The 15,664-nt window shown below is 38.7% G+C and overlaps 2 protein-coding genes across 3 annotated transcripts; both read left to right on the top strand.

Moving 5' to 3' along the window:
* The first annotated feature begins 5,225 nt into the window (after positions 1-5,225).
* Positions 5,226-8,961, top strand: LOC101164806 (complement C1q-like protein 2). Of its 2 annotated transcripts, none has more exons than XM_020705147.3 (4): positions 5,226-5,879; positions 5,948-6,082; positions 6,165-6,349; positions 8,294-8,961. In XM_020705147.3, exons 1-4 carry the CDS (start codon positions 5,576-5,578, stop codon positions 8,393-8,395), a joined length of 726 nt encoding a protein of 241 aa, XP_020560806.1. In that variant the 5' UTR covers positions 5,226-5,575; the 3' UTR covers positions 8,396-8,961. The 2 variants fall into 2 exon arrangements, with proteins under 2 accessions (XP_020560806.1, XP_078807898.1); XM_078951772.1 differs by lacking the exon at positions 8,294-8,961 and having other exon boundaries at positions 5,233-5,374; positions 5,513-5,879; positions 6,165-6,669.
* A 4,755-nt stretch (positions 8,962-13,716) lies between these two features.
* LOC105354529 (complement C1q-like protein 2) lies at positions 13,717-14,828 on the top strand. Its single transcript, XM_011477964.4, has 3 exons — positions 13,717-14,015; positions 14,085-14,219; positions 14,288-14,828. The coding sequence occupies exons 1-3, from the start codon at positions 13,772-13,774 to the stop codon at positions 14,572-14,574; spliced, it is 666 nt and encodes a 221-aa protein (XP_011476266.1). The 5' UTR covers positions 13,717-13,771; the 3' UTR covers positions 14,575-14,828.
* The last annotated feature ends 836 nt before the right edge of the window (positions 14,829-15,664 follow it).

Below are 15,664 nucleotides of genomic sequence, written 5' to 3'. Positions count from 1 at the left end.
TTTGTTAGTTCATTTTAGTATTTTTCTATTGAACTCTTTGTATTCGTGATCCTTTTGATTTCATGTTTTACTTCGAAGCCCATCGAGACGACTGTTGTTGTGATTTTGGGCTATACAAATAAAATTGAATTGAATTGAATTGAAGTGCAGCCAGGGCTTACTCCCTTCAGTGGCTTTCTGCTCTTCCCTATGTAATTAGAATTTCACATTTTGTATTCATTTTAAAATTATATTACCACATTGATCTAATGATGTCAGTTTGATAAAGGATGTTTTAAAAATTAGCTTTTAAATGCCAGGATTTTGGTTGTAATTCAGTGAGTCTTGAACTTAGTTTTTCCTAGGGGTGTGTGTATTGGCAAGAGTCAGGTGATACAATATGTATTCCGATATTGTACCGGAACCAATTTTTTTTAAAGAATGAATGTAAAAACTCTACCTGAACATCAATATGTCTGTCATGGTGCCTGTCAGACTCCTCCTCCTCCAGCTCTGCCTGCTCTGCTCCCTGATTGCCACCAGCTGACTTCACTCACCTCATCTGCCATGCTGCTTAAGGAGACCTCTCTCATCAGTTCAACCCCATAATGCACATCGCACATTGGGGTGGGGTGGGACAGGACAGATGTTAATGGTGAGGTATTGGAAGATTTGATGGATGAATTACACTTGGTGTGTCTCAATGATGGGAGAGGAACAAGAATCGATATTCGAACAGGGAATATGTCAGCACTAGATCTTACTTTTGTTTCAAATGTCTTGGCAGGGTGTTGTGAGTGGGATGTATACAAAAGCACAATGGGGAGTGACCATTATCCTGTGTTCTCTAGGGTTGGTGGAGAAAGAGAACCACCAAGTAATGGAAAGGAAGGAAGATGGCTTTTTCATAAAGCAAAATGGGATGAATTTACTTGTATGTGTGAGGAGGAATAGTCAAACATTAGTATGGAGAGTACAGCTGAAGAAATGGAAAAGAAAATTAGAAATGTAATTCCAAGACAATTCCAAGAAGTAAAGCAACTATGACGAGGGGAAATATTCCATGGTGGACTGAAGACTGCAAGATAGCAGTTAAGAATAGGAATAAGTGTTTGAAACTCTGAAAACCGACTCACACATGTGAAAATCTGTTGAATTATATGAGACTTTGAGCACAGGCAAGAAGGATTATTAAAAAGGAGAAAAGGGAGTACTGGAGGGTTTTTTGTGATAAAATTGATCGAACAACTCCAGTAAGTACGGTTTGGGGAATGATTAGAAAAATGAAGGGTTTAAAGAGGGAATAACAATATCCAGTATTGAAAATGGATGATGACTTGGCGATATCGGATATGGATAAAGCAGAAATGTTGGCTAAAATATTTCTGAGAAGTCAAAGTAATGAGAATTTGTCAGGATATACGAAAGGGAGGAGAGATGAAATTAGGGAATGGCACTACAAGGAATTTGATGGCAACACTTATTTGACAACTATGCTCCGTTTACCTACTTTCAATTGGATTTAGCACTACATAAATCTAAAATAACATTACCCGGTAGGGATGGTATAAGTTGTGTTATGTTAAAACATTTAGGTAGGAAAATGAAGTTGAAATTATTGGACATGTATAATAGAATCTGGTGTGACGGTAAATTGCCAAATAATTGGAAAGAGGCTGTGATAATTCCTGTATTAAAACCTGGGAAAGATCCAAGCAGCCCAGAAAATTACAGGCCCATAGCACTCACACAAAAGTGATGGAAAGAATGATAAATGAGAGATTGTATTTTTTCACACTTTTATTTCAGACTCATGTGGTCCATAGAAAAAAGATACAAATACAGCATACATAATAAAAATTAAAAAGATATAAATTAAAAAGAGTATAATCGCTGTATCCAGTGTTTCCTCAGGGCAGAAGTGTAGCGGCATGAGCTTCTTTTGGATCAGTCAGAGACATGATAATTGAGTTCTTAGATTTGTCCAGGCGTTCCATGAGGCTGTATGTAAGCTTACGCAGTAGAGCTTCACAGGTGGGGATGTGAGCATCCACAAACAGCTGACTGGCTCTGTACCACCTGGGCACCTGAAGCAGAAGCCTAAAAGCATCATTTTAGGCCACTAAGAATTTGCGGTATTATTTCCTGGAAAGTAAAAAATTTGCTGTCCCCATATCAGAATGGTTTTAGGAAAGGTCAAGGGACAATGGACCCTGTAATCTGCCTAGAAGCAGACATTAGGAAATCCCAAGGAGATAAAGAATATTTGGTGGCAGAATTTTTTGATATAGAAAAGGCTTACGATATGGTCTGGAAAGAGGGTTTATTGATAAAATTAGGTAGGTTAGGACTTCATGGAAGAACCTATAATTGGATTAAGGGGTTTTTAATTGATAGATATGTTCAAGTTAGTATATGAAAGTCCTTTTCTGATAGGTACGTAGTGGATAATGGAACCCCACAAGGTAGTGTGATGAGCCCTGTGCTGTTTTCAATTATGATTAATGATATATTTAATTCAATTGGATGCAAATTTGGGAAAACATTATTTGCAGATGATGGAGCCTTGTGGAAGAGGGGAAGAAATATTCATTATGTGGAGAGAAAGATACAAGATGTGATTACGGAGGTGGAAAACTGGTCTTATGACTGGGGATTCAAATTTTCAGTGACTAAAACAAAATGCATGATTTTTATTAGGAAACGTGGAACTGTTTTGAACTTAAGGTTATATGGAGAAGCAATTGAGCAAGTACATAGTTTTAGGTATCTGGGTGTTATATTGGATACAAAATTGAAATGGAGAGAGTACATTGATAGTATAGTAGGGAGATGTAAGAAAGTCATAAATATAATAAGATGCTTGAAAGGGACTGGGTGGGGAGCTAGTGCACAGGCTCTAAAACAAATATATTACAATGATTAGGTCAGTCACAGATTATGGCATTATTGTTTACAATACAGCGTGCAAAACGCTGTTACACAAGATAGAAGTCATCCAAAATCAGGCTTTGAGAATATGCACTGGGGCTATGAGGTCAACTCCTGCTGTGTCATTACAAGTTGAAATGGGGGATCTACCATTGAAATTAAACAGCTGCTGCTTAACTATTGGGTGAAAACACAGGGTTGTGTAGGTGTAGAGAACATGGTTAGGAGAGCTACTGATCCTTGTTGGTAAAGGGATAATGAACGAAAGTGCTGCTTGGAAATTAGCTAGGTTAGTGAGAAAAGCAAATATTCCTGGTAAAACCCTAGTTAAGACGTTTTTGTACCCGACCACTCCTTTTTGGGTTTTTCCAACCGTACAAGTGGATTCGTATTTCCATAGAACAATGGAGGATAGAAAAGGGAAGGGAAACTGGGATGAGATAACAGCAGACAGATTAGACACAGTCGATGCTTCATTTATTCCCATATACACAGATGGATCTAAAGACCCAGAAACAATGAGAACTGGTTTTTCTTTCTGTATCCCTAAATTGGACAAATATGTTGGAATTAAGACGTCAAAGGATCTTTCAGTTTTTGCAGTTGAAATGTTGGCAAAATCATATAGTTTACACTGGTTAGAACAGAACAGAATTGGAGATGGTATAATTTGTTCAGATTCGTTGTCAGCTTTGATATCTCTGAAGTCTTACTATTCTGAGAGCAGATCAGATATGTTATATGAAATTTATGAGAGTTTGTTCAGGTTGGCAAACTTGAAAATAAACATTAGATTTATGTGGATACAAGCACATAGGGGGGTGGAGGGAAATGAAATGGCTGATTTCCTGGCAAAAAGGGCATTGAAACGGGGTATGGAGATAGAAATTCCATTAGGTAGAATGGAAATTAGGGCAATTATTAGGAGGCGTATTATGGAAGAATGGCAGACACAATGGGAGAGGGAGAGGAAAGGTCAACATTTATTTAGTATTCAGGAAAAAGTAGGGAGAGGTATGAATGTCAGAGTAAACACCAGAGATCACGACATAATATCAAGGTTGAGGATGGGACACACTGGTTTAAATAATACATTACATCTGATAGGGAAACACCCAACTGGTTTGTGTGAGTGTGGGAAAGGGGAAGAGTCAGTGGAGCATGTTCAATGGCATTGTGAACGGTATAGGGAGGAAAGACAACAACTGGAAAGTAGGGTACGGATAATAGAGGGTGAACAGCTAACTTTAAAGAAGCTTTTGGGAGGGGAGGAGAATTTAAATGGTGTAATTATAGGTTTTTTGAAAATAACTAGGTTATTGAGGAGAATTTAGGGGTGGTTTTTTTTTTTGTTAGTTAAATTTGGTTAGGTAATCCTCACTCTGACCCACATTCCAACACAGTAGGTAGCGGTAATGCACCTTCACGTTGGTGCCTCCCGCCAATAAAATCACGAGAAGAAGAAGTTCAACACTAGTTCGTTACCCCTTATGGTGACTATGCCTGGTCTTAAGTTTATGCTCTCCAAACTCTTGTCTTGTTCCAAGCCTCAAACTAATTATTGCTTTTTGTCTCAGGATTACCAGCACCTCACGAGAGTTGCTGATGCTGATCGCAATGCTAGCACTTTTAGCCACATTAGCATGACTAGCATAGTTAGCATACTCAGCATTTTGAGCAATGTGTTTTTCTGAGAGAGTTGATGATGCTGATCGCAATGCTAGCACTTTTAGTCACATTAGCATTGTTAGCATATTTAGCATAATTATCAAATGCAGCTTTGACTAGCCTTGATCAAAGGTGGGCATTGAGGGCGGGGAGGGCGCTAAGGGCGGTGAGGGTTGTGAGGGCGGCGGTGGTACGTAGAGTTGGGCGTAGAAGGCGGGTTGCATCTGCGGGGCATACAACGTCGCTTGTGGCTTTAATTTTGATTATTGCTACAAAATCACATGCAACATACCGGTTTCATTAAGAGAAGCTGTTACCTCTGACAAATCTGTCAGATATGATAGAATATTGTCCAACAGCACCGGTGGTGGTGGCAGATTTATTTTTCAAACCTGCCACAAAATTTAAGTTGGGAATGTTTGACCATTTTCTGTTTGGACATGTGTAAATTTTTGGCAAAGATGCAGTGATGTGAGATCAAGTGGGGGTGCTGGAATGTGATCCAATTTCTGTTTTATTCTGCATTTGTTTTTCATTGTGTATGTTATTGTGAAAGTGGTTTGTGTCATTTACGTTTTTTTTTCTTGTCCAGATGTGTTGGATTAATGATTATGGGTGTGTCTAAATAAATGAGGCAATCACTCCCAGCTGCCTTGTTGGCTCAGAGAAAGAGGAATTGTTTGGTGTGACTTATTTGATTCTGGAGAAATTTTACCCAGGTGAAGTTGACATGGTAGTCTTGGTAGCACGCAGCACCGCAGTGAAGTTACTAACCTGCTAACAAAACCATTCCAAGGTGGTTCATTTCAAGACTTTTTTACTTTAATTGTTCACTTTGACTTGGACTAACAAAAACCTGTAAAGTAATTATTATTGCCTAACATTTCTCTTTCCACACTGGGAAAATCCTTAATTTAATCTTCCACCTCTTGAGGATTTCACAGCAAATAAGAACAAAAGGGGGAGGTCCTGAAGCTGGAATTTCGAGTTTTGCACAATGTCACAAAGAATAAAAGGCAAGAGAATTCTCAACACTCAAAAACACGGGAAAGCAGAAATGGAGAAGATTGTCCTGGTTCTGGTGTTGGGCTGCTGCTTCTGTGTTGCTGAAAACAATGACAAAGGTGGTCAAAACTCTGGATCAACAAGCTCAGGCGACATATGTTGCTTCACAACCATTGCACAAACTGTCGGCTCGCTGGGGGAGAAAGTCGCAAACATGGCAGACAAGATAACACTTTTGGAGACCAGGCTCCAAAACACTGACAGAGAAGTGCTGGAGCTCCGGAGCCTCATTGGAGGTATACGTGTTCTATTAAAATATGTGCTGGAGTGAATTCTAACTCTTGGTGTTATTTGGTCATTCCAGGTACTCCACGGGTGGCTTTTTCTGCTGCTCTCAGAGATTCTGGCTCTGGGAACATTGGACCTTTTACCACTTCTACTCCACTGAAGTATAAAAAGATTTTCTCCAACTATGGTGATTGCTACAACCCTTCCACAGGTATGCACTGAAACAGAGCAAATTAAAAGATTTACATTGATGTAAATTTAAACTGAGTAATTAATTATCCACATTTGTACAGGAGTCTTCACTGCAACGGTCAACGGGGTGTACTTCTTCAGATTCTCCATGTTTAATAACCTCAGTCCCACTCCCAGCTCTGTTGTTAGTCTTAAAAAGAATGATCAGCTGTTGACGTCTGTCTGGGACACCAGCGGAACTGACGGCAATGACATGGGAAGCAACGCTGTAGTCATCCAACTGAAGGTGGGAGACAACGTCTATGTGGAACTGGCAGAAAACAGGCTTGTCTATGATGACGGGATGAATTATAACACCTTCAGTGGCTTTCTGCTCTTCCCTGTATAATTAGAATTTCACACTTTGTATTCATTTTTAAGATTACACCATATTGTTCTAATGGTGACAGTTTGATAAAGGATGTTTTAAAAATTATTCTTTAAATGCAAGGATTTTGGTTGTAATTGAGTGAGTCTTGATCATAGTTTATCCCCATAATGCAACAAATATTACTCCCCCCTGCTAACCAATCACTGTAAAAGACAAAATAAACGCATTTCAATACAAATGTACACCTTGTTTGTCTAAAGCTACACCACCTGTTCATTGTAACAAAATCTGTCCAATACATGAGGCCTTTAGTTATTTTTCTGCTCAGCTTCTGTACAAGAAAAGTTAAAAAACAAAACAAATAAAAAACAAAAACCACACGTCATCATGGTTTTAATTCTGCAGAGCTCCCAAAGGTGTCCCTTTTTAAACGAGTATTTGTTCAGACCCGTCTAAATCTATCTCACGTTGAACCTGAGGTGGTTCTTGTAGTCCGCCAATTTCCTTGCTGTCTTCTCCAATTCACGCACCAGCTGAAGGGTATCGTTCCCAAAATTAGAAGTAACATGTCTATGAAGACTCTCATTCATCCAGGTTGGTTCCATTGTAGAAATATATTTATGGTTTGTGTTATTGCAGTCTAGATGACTGAATATTGAAAAAAAAAATTGAATGATTCTAAATAAAAATACTTATATAAAAATTCAGTCAATAACTTTATTCAATAGCTAAAATAGTGATGATTTGAAATGGAACAAACCAAATTTCTTAGAAAAGAAAATGTTTGAAATTATTCAAAGTTGTAGCTGCACAGAGAGCTTCAAAGTTCCACCTAAAACTTTGTGTTAAAGCCAATATTTAGGTATAAGTCAGAGGAGAAACATCAACCTCCATCTACAACAATGTACAACATAAAACACACACATCTTCCACACAAATTTTCCCTGCATATTTAGATGAGATGCATTTACTCTTGAACAGTCAGTTTTGCAGAGCAGTAGGTTTCCCCGTGGTTGTTGCTGGCTCTGCAGGTGTAAACATTGGTGTCTTGCATGCCAACGTCTGTTAAAATCAGTGCACAGCATCCTTCTTCATCGTATTCTATCTGCACAGCGGAGGACTCCTCCAGAGGTTCATCTCCACACAGCCACACCACCTCTGGGTCAGGATATCCTGCACAGACGGTAGAATTTAGAGGTCGACTGAGCAGAGATCAGATCAAATCAAGCCTCACCACTGTTATCTTGCTATGAGGATGATCATTATTGACGCCCTAATGACCAAAATGTTGTCAAAAAGTGAAATGGAGTGAAGAGATTTCCAGTAAAAATGAACAGTTTTTATTTTTATTTTTCTTTAACAAATCTGATTAAAAAACCCCTTATGCTTGGTATTTCATCAACAGGTTGCAGTGTTAAAAGAATATAACATTCAGCACCACTAAGAGGCTCACCATAAAGAAAAGTTTCTGGATTGCGTCAGTGTCAGATGTCAAATATTCAGTCTGTATAAATATAAATAGACCAACTTTATTTTAATTGAAATTAATTTTATTCGAGATCCATTGGCCCCAAGTGATTAGGCTGCTATGTTGGTTGAGGCATTTTTTTCAAATTGAGTAAAAAAAACTAAAACAAAGCTGTTATTTTGCTTTTATGTTATGGTCCGGCCCACTTGAGATTAGACGGGCTGAATGTGGCCCCCTAACCAAAATGAGTTTGACACCCCTGTATTAGACAGAATTATATAAATAAAGAGAAAGAATTGCAAAAACTCAACATTACTGATGTTTTCTTTTTGCTTGGGTTTTACCTTCCACTTTTGCCTGGCTAAAAACCTCTTCATCTTCTCTTTGGACAGACTCTTTGTAGAGGTGAGGTCTCCAGAATCAAAAGCAGCGATCCAGGGATGAGCGAGGGCTTCTTCACAGGACATCCGTCGCCTGTAAATAGACAATTGTGAGCGGCTGATTCAGGTCAACGTCTGGAGGAAGTTTTGTGCTTGAATTCTCACCTGGGGACTTTGACAAGCAGGGAGCTGATGAAATGTTTGGCCTCTTCCGTTATATCGCTAAAACTCTCTTCATCAAATTCCCACTGAGCTGATGTGACCAGGGCCAGAGTCTCTGCATCACTGTCTCCTTTGGAAAGGAGACTCTCCACTCAGTCTGGACACAGAATTGAAGGGGAGCAGATGTCGACTTAGAAAACATGTACAATTGATTTGTGTGGCCACTAGGTGGCACAAACAATCTTCATTTAAATGTAATTTTTGACTGACAGGAAATCTAGATAAAGCAAAACACACAAACCACAAAACAAATACTAATCTGATGTGACATAAATCATCTTTTATGTGTAAATAAAGTTACATACCAGATATACGACACAGGCAAGTAAAAAACAACACTCATATCATGTCTTTATGGCAAATGTGAAGCTTGTAGAAAACAAGTTTTCATGTTTTCAGGCAGAAAAAGCATGACTGTTTCCAAAAGGAGATTAAAAAATATTTAAATACTTAAGAAATTGTGTGGTTTTGGTTTTTTGGAAACAAAATTTTGAAATATTTACATTAGCAATTTATATTTTATTTGACTTTAATGTTAAGATAGAAGTAAAGAAAATAAAAAATATATCATCTTTGATTGCTCTCAAAGGTAAAACAAATGTGAGATTCACACAATTTTTAAAACTTGTAGCAGCTTTCAGATTTTTAATAATGGTTATATTTGACAATTTGTTTCCTTAAAAGATATAAACGCTTTCCAGAATTGAATAAAAACAAAGCTTTGGCATTTTTGGTGCAAAAAAATTGTAACCTCCTACTTGAATTCTTAAGGAAAGAAGCACTGGGAGAAGCAGACCTTTGAAATAAGAAGGGAGGTGGACAGCTTTTTAACACTTGCGTTTCTCCTTTGTGCATAAAAAACTTGATTTGTGTTGTGGTTTGTTGTTCTGGTTCGGATGTTGGGCTGCTGCTTCTGTGTTGCTGAGAAGAATGACAAAGGTGCTCAAAACTCTGGATTTAAAACACAAGCGACATCTGTTCCTTCACAACCATTGCTCAAACTGTCGGCGCTCTGGGGGAGAAAGTCGCAAACATGACAGACAAGATAACACTTTTGGAGACCAGGCTCCAAAACACTGACAGAGAAGTGCTGGAGCTCAGGAGCCTCATTGGAGGTAAACGTGTGCTTTTAAATTATGTGCCAGAGTGGATTCTAACTCTTGATGTTATTTGGTCGTTCCAGGTACTTCTTCCTATTCTCCATGTTTAATAACCTCAGTCCCACTCCCAACTCTGTTGTTAGTCTTAAAAAGAATGATCAGCTGTTGACGTCTGTCTGGGACACCAAAGGAACTGACACCCATGACATGGGAAGCAACACTGTAGTCATCCCACTGAAAGTGGGAGACCAGGTCTATGTGGAACTGCAGAAAAACAGGGCATCTTTGATGACTATGTGACCTTTAACACCTTTAGTGGATTTCTGCTCTTCCCTATGTTATGAGAATTTCACACTAAAAATTCATTTAAAAGGATTAAACCATATTTACCTTTTGGTGTCGGTTTGAAAAAGGATGTTTCAAAAATTAGCTTTCAAATGTGAGGATTTTGGTTGTAATTCAGTGAGTCTTGGACAAAGTCATCACCACTAAGCAGCAAATGCTACTGCTACCTGCTGACCAATCACTGTAAATTACTAAATAAAATGGATCTTTATACGAATGTACACCTTGTTTGTCTGAAGCTATATCACCTGTTTATTGTAACATTAAAATCTATCCACAGAACACTTTGGTTCTTGTTTTTTTCTTAGACAAGTTAAAATAAAACATAAAAAAAACTGATAATTAAAAACAACATAATCATGGATTCAAATCCTGCAGAGCTTCCAAAGGCCCCCACCTTGAGCCAGTATATGTTCAGATCCGTCTACATCTAGTGGAGGATTGGGAGAAGTTGATGTGATCTAAAATAAAACAAAGTGTTTTATTTTTTATTTATTTATTTTATTTTACCAGGAAATTCCGTTGAGACTACATCTCTTTTTCAAGGGAGACCTGGGCCAAAGGGCATCAATACAAATAAAATACAGTTAAAACAACTGAAATAAAATCCATTACAAAATACAAATGCAATAAAAATTGAAATGAACCGTAGGACAATGACTTATAGGTTAATTAAAAGTGGTACAGATAGGTCAAGGGTGACATGTGCATGTTTCTTTTAAGAGCTCACAAAGTTTTGCTTTAAAACAATTCAAGGGAATAAGGTCACTTAAATGCAGAGAGTTTTGAATATTATTCCAGGAAAGCGGAGCAGCAATGGAAAAGGCTGTTTTTCCCAATTCACTGAGGAATCTAGGGAAATAAAGAAGCAATTTGAGTGAGGAACGAGAGTTATATATTTTTTTAACAGGAGAAAGAAGACGGCACAGATATTGAGGTAGTTTGCCGAGAATGGCCTTATAGGTGAATATTAGCCAGTGTTTCTGTCGCCTGACTTTGAGTGAAGACCAAGAGAGCAGAGAGTACAGTTCACAATGGTGGGTTCTGTATGCAGAGTTTGTGATAAAAACGCAGGGCACTGTGATAAACTGTGTCCAGACTACGGAGTGTTAGGACCAGGAAGAATATTGAGCTGCTTTTCAGAAATACAATGGGCATTGTGAACACAGGGGTGGAAACATGAAGGAGTATGGATCTGGTTAAATAAAGTTTAATAATCTTCTCACTAAAAGGCAACTTGGTGTAGATGAATGCATAATGAGTTTAATCGATGCACATGTAGGTGAAATTAAAAAAATTACCTGTTATGTCAGTAGGAAAGGACGATCTCATGATGAGGAAACTTTTTGTTGCTGAGCTTTGACTTGACAACAACTGACTTCAACACTCAGATGACTTGGTTCCCCACTGCTGCTCATTCCAGTCTTTACTGAGCAAACAGACACCTTGTTAGTTTGCTCATAGCTATTTGTTCTCACTACAAGGAAGTTTATCTTGGGCTAAACTGTTTTCTAAAGTTGATTTAACTGGTTTTCACTTAAAAGGCTAAAAGAGCAAACACTTACTTTGGCTATCAAGGTCAACACACTATGAAGGTGAGGGTTCAGCATTATCCCCCACATGTCAGGGAGTCTTCAAAAGCCTCTTTTTTATTTGCTTGGAGGCAGCTTTTTTTTCCTCAAAACCAAAATTCAAGCAACTAACATTACAATATCTAGGTTAGTAACTGTGTTTTTAGCTGCTAAATAATTATCCATTCATTTACTCCAACCCACTGAAGCCCATTCAGGGTCATTGGGTTTTCTTTTTTTTATACACTGTATTTATCCCACGAAGGGAAATTCTTTCTCCGCATTTGACCCATCCCCTTGGGGAGCGGTGAGCTGCAGCCAAATCCGCAGTCGGGAGGCAGTAGCGTTAAGGGTCTTGCCTAATTGCTCAGCATTGATATGGTAATTGCCCCCAGTACCATTGCTCATTCCCCTCCGGGAATTGAACCCTGGTTTCCTGCATGGTAGCTTCCCACCTTACCAACCGAGCTACCCAGCCAGGAACCAGTTGCTGGAGCCCATCCTGCTGTAACACTGCAAAAACAGGACACTTAGAAATCAGTCAGCAATTCTTACCCCACCAGCAGATATTCTTTGAATAAGCAAAGAAAAAAAAAATCCTTACAGAAAAAAATTATCCAATTAAGAAATCTTGATTTAAGAAAAAAATTCGAGTCATTAAGACATTCTTTCTTAAAACGTTCTCTTGGAAGACAGACCATATTTTTCTTGAAACTGTCTTGAGATTCAGTTTTTGCCGTGTGGACAGGTTGCCAGTCTGTTGCTGGACCACACAATCACACATTAGTAACAATTTAGAATCTCGAATGAACCAATAGAGCCGGTCACCATGCACCCATCTTTTGTCCCATCCTCTGAGGGAGCAGAGGATGGGACACCTTCCACTTTTGCCTGGCTAAAAACCTCTTCATCTTCTCTTTGGACAGACTCTTTATAGGGGTGGATTGTCTACCAAGGATGTGTTAAACAGCTATCAAGGAAAAGATAAAGTGGGATTTATTGGATCTGTTATCTTCAAGTGCTTACAGTCATTCCTGAGTTTATAGGTAAGCATACCACTAAATGCTTGCACTTACGGGAATATTGTGTATTTATTAATGACAGGTGACCTCAGGGCACTGTTGACCCTTCCCTCCAGCATATTTATTCTGACAACATTAGGGACTTCTTAGTAGAGACGGCTATTTTAACCAAACTTGATTTGTTCCAATTATTGCATTGCAATACATTTTTTCTGATTAACACTATTATCTCGCTAGAGATAAATTTGACCTAAATATGGATATTCTGTGTACATATATGCTTCTGACCTCTTGGCTATATCGTTCTTGAAAAAGATGTCAATGGATCTTGTTAAATCTTCTTCCTCTTTCGGCTTTTCCCATCAGGGGTCGCCACAGCGAACAAGTCGCATGGTAAACTTGGAAATGTTTTACACCGGATGCCCTTCCTGACGCAACCTTCTCAAAGCAACCGGGCTTTAATGGATCTTGTTAAATAAAGGTCAATAATCATAACCCTCTCACTAAAGGCAACTTGGTGTAGATAAATGCATCATGATGAGTGGGATCGATGCACATGCAGGCCAGATAAAAAAATACCCGTTACGTCAGAAGGAAAGGACAATCTCATGAATTTTATACTGCTGAGCTTTGACCTGACAACAACCTGCTTCAACACTGACCTACAAGCTAAATGAAAACACCCATCACTCTTTGTACTTGTCGAGGTGGAATTGGGTGAAACTGGACTTGTCAGATCAGATGACTTGGTTCTCCACTGCTGCTCATTCTAGTCTTTACTGAGCAAACAGACACCTTGTTAGTTTGTTCAAAGATTTGTTTTCACTATAAGGAAGGTGATCTTTGGCTAAACTGTTTTCCAAAAATCGTTTAAGTTGTTTTCACCTAAAAGGCTGAAAGAGCACTCACTTACTTTTGCAATCATTTGGTGTTCTTTCGTGACTTTTTACACCGTTGAAACCATACCAAGGTGGTTTATTTCAAAGGCTTTTTTACTTTCATTGTTTATTTTGACGTGCACTAACTAAAGATTATAAGGTAGTTATTGCCTTACATTTCTTTTCCCGCAGTGGGAAAATCATTTATCTAATCTTGAACCTGTTAAGGATTTTACAGCAAGTAAGAAAAAAAGGGGAGGTCCTGAAACTGGAATTTGTCATTTTGCACAATGTCACATAGCATAAAAGGTGAGAGAATTCTCAACACAATCAAAGACACAAGACAGCAGAAATGGAGAAGATTGTCCTGGTTCTGATGTTGGGCTGCTGCTTCTGTGTTGCTGAAAACAATGACAAAGGTTGTCAAAACTCTGGATCATCAAGCTCAGGCGACATCTGTTGCTTTATAACCATTGCTCAGACTGTCGGCGCGCTGGGGGAGAAAGTCGCAAACATGGCAGACGAGATAACACTTTTGGAGACCAGGCTCCAAAACACTGACAGAGAAGTGCTGGAGCTCCGGAGCCTCATTGGAGGTATACGTGTGCTATTGAAATTATGTGCCAGAGTGGATTCTAACTCTTGATGTTATTTGGTCATTCCAGGTACTCCACAGGTGGCTTTTTCTGCTGCTCTCAGAGATTCTGGCTCTGGGAACATTGGACCTTTTACCACTTCTACTCCACTGAAGTATAAAAGGATTTTCTCCAACTATGGTGATTGCTACAACCCTTCCACAGGTATGCACTGAAACAGAGCAAATAAATGTTAACTTAAACAGAATAATGAATTGTCCGTGTTTGTACAGGAATTTTTACTGCAACGGTCAATGGGATGTACTTCTTCAGATTCTCAATGCTTAATAACGTCGATCCCATCCCTAAATCTGGTGTTAGTCTTAAAAAGAATGATCAGCGGTTGACATCTGTCTGGGACACCAGCGGAACCGACAGCCATGACATTGGAAGCAATGCTGCAGTCATCCCACTGAAGGTGGGAGACAACGTCTATGTGGAACTGCAGGAAAACATGCTTGTCTTTGATGATTATATGAATTATAACTCCTTCAGTGGCTTTCTGCTCTTCCCTTTGTAATTAAAATTTCTCACTTTGACTTAATCTTTAAATTATTATACCATATTGACCTAATGGTGTCGGTTTGACAAAGGATGTTTTAAAAATTTAGCTTTTAAGTATGAGGATTTTGGTTGTGATTCAGTGAGTCTTAATACTGCCGCTTGCTGACCAATCACTGTAAAAAATAAAACGGATCTTAATCCAAATGTACACCTTGTTTGTCTGAAGCTACACCACCTGCTTATTGTAACAATAAAATCTGTCCAAAGAGGCCTTCAGTTCTTATTTGTTTGCTCAGCTTCTGAACAAGGCAAGTTAAAAAACAACTTGTTGAAAAAAAAAGTCATCATTCAAATCCTGCAGAGCTCCCAAAGGTCCCCCTGCTTGAGCCAGTATATGTTCAGACCCGTCTAAATCTAGAGGAAGATTGGAAAAAAGTGATGTGATCTAAATAAAAGCAAAATTTCTTTGGTATAAATGCCACTTGCTGTCTGAGGAGTAGGTAGGACAATTAGCAGCATCTAAAACAATCATGGACATTGTGAAGCATGAAGTAGTGGCAACATTTAAAAGTTCTGGAATGGTCTAGCCAGTGTCTGGACATCCATCCAATCGAAAATCTGAAGAGGGAGTTCAAAGTCTGTGTTGACCAGGCCATCACAGCTCTTGAGAAGATCTTCAAGGAAGAATGGACCAAAATAGCAGCTACAATGTGTGAAAACATGTGAAGAACTACAGGAAACATTTGACCTCTGCCATTAAAGTGAATCTTTTTAACTGGGACAGTTTGCTAAATTGGCAACTACATTTTTTTTTTTTTGCTCCACTGAATGATTTAGAATGATTCAAATCTATTAGTCAACAAACGTTAGCATTTAAAGAATTATTGTTGGAGAGCTTCTGTTGTGAAAATTTTAATTGAACAAGGATTCATTCATTCATTTTCTAATCTGTTTCATCCATTTCGGGCAGTTGGGCTGCTGGAGCCTATCCAGGCCACTTGCGGGTGAAGGCAGGTCACCAGTCTGTTGCAGGGCCCCAATCACACACCCATGCACACTCACTGTGGACAATTTAGTGTAACTAATTAACCTATGAATCATGGTTT

The sequence above is a fragment of the Oryzias latipes genome, chromosome 8 (genome assembly GCF_053564925.1).
Source record: "Oryzias latipes strain Hd-rR chromosome 8, Olatipes_Hd-rR_3.1".
Lineage (NCBI taxonomy): Eukaryota > Metazoa > Chordata > Actinopteri > Beloniformes > Adrianichthyidae > Oryzias > Oryzias latipes.
This window is presented reverse-complemented; position numbering and strand designations above follow the sequence as displayed.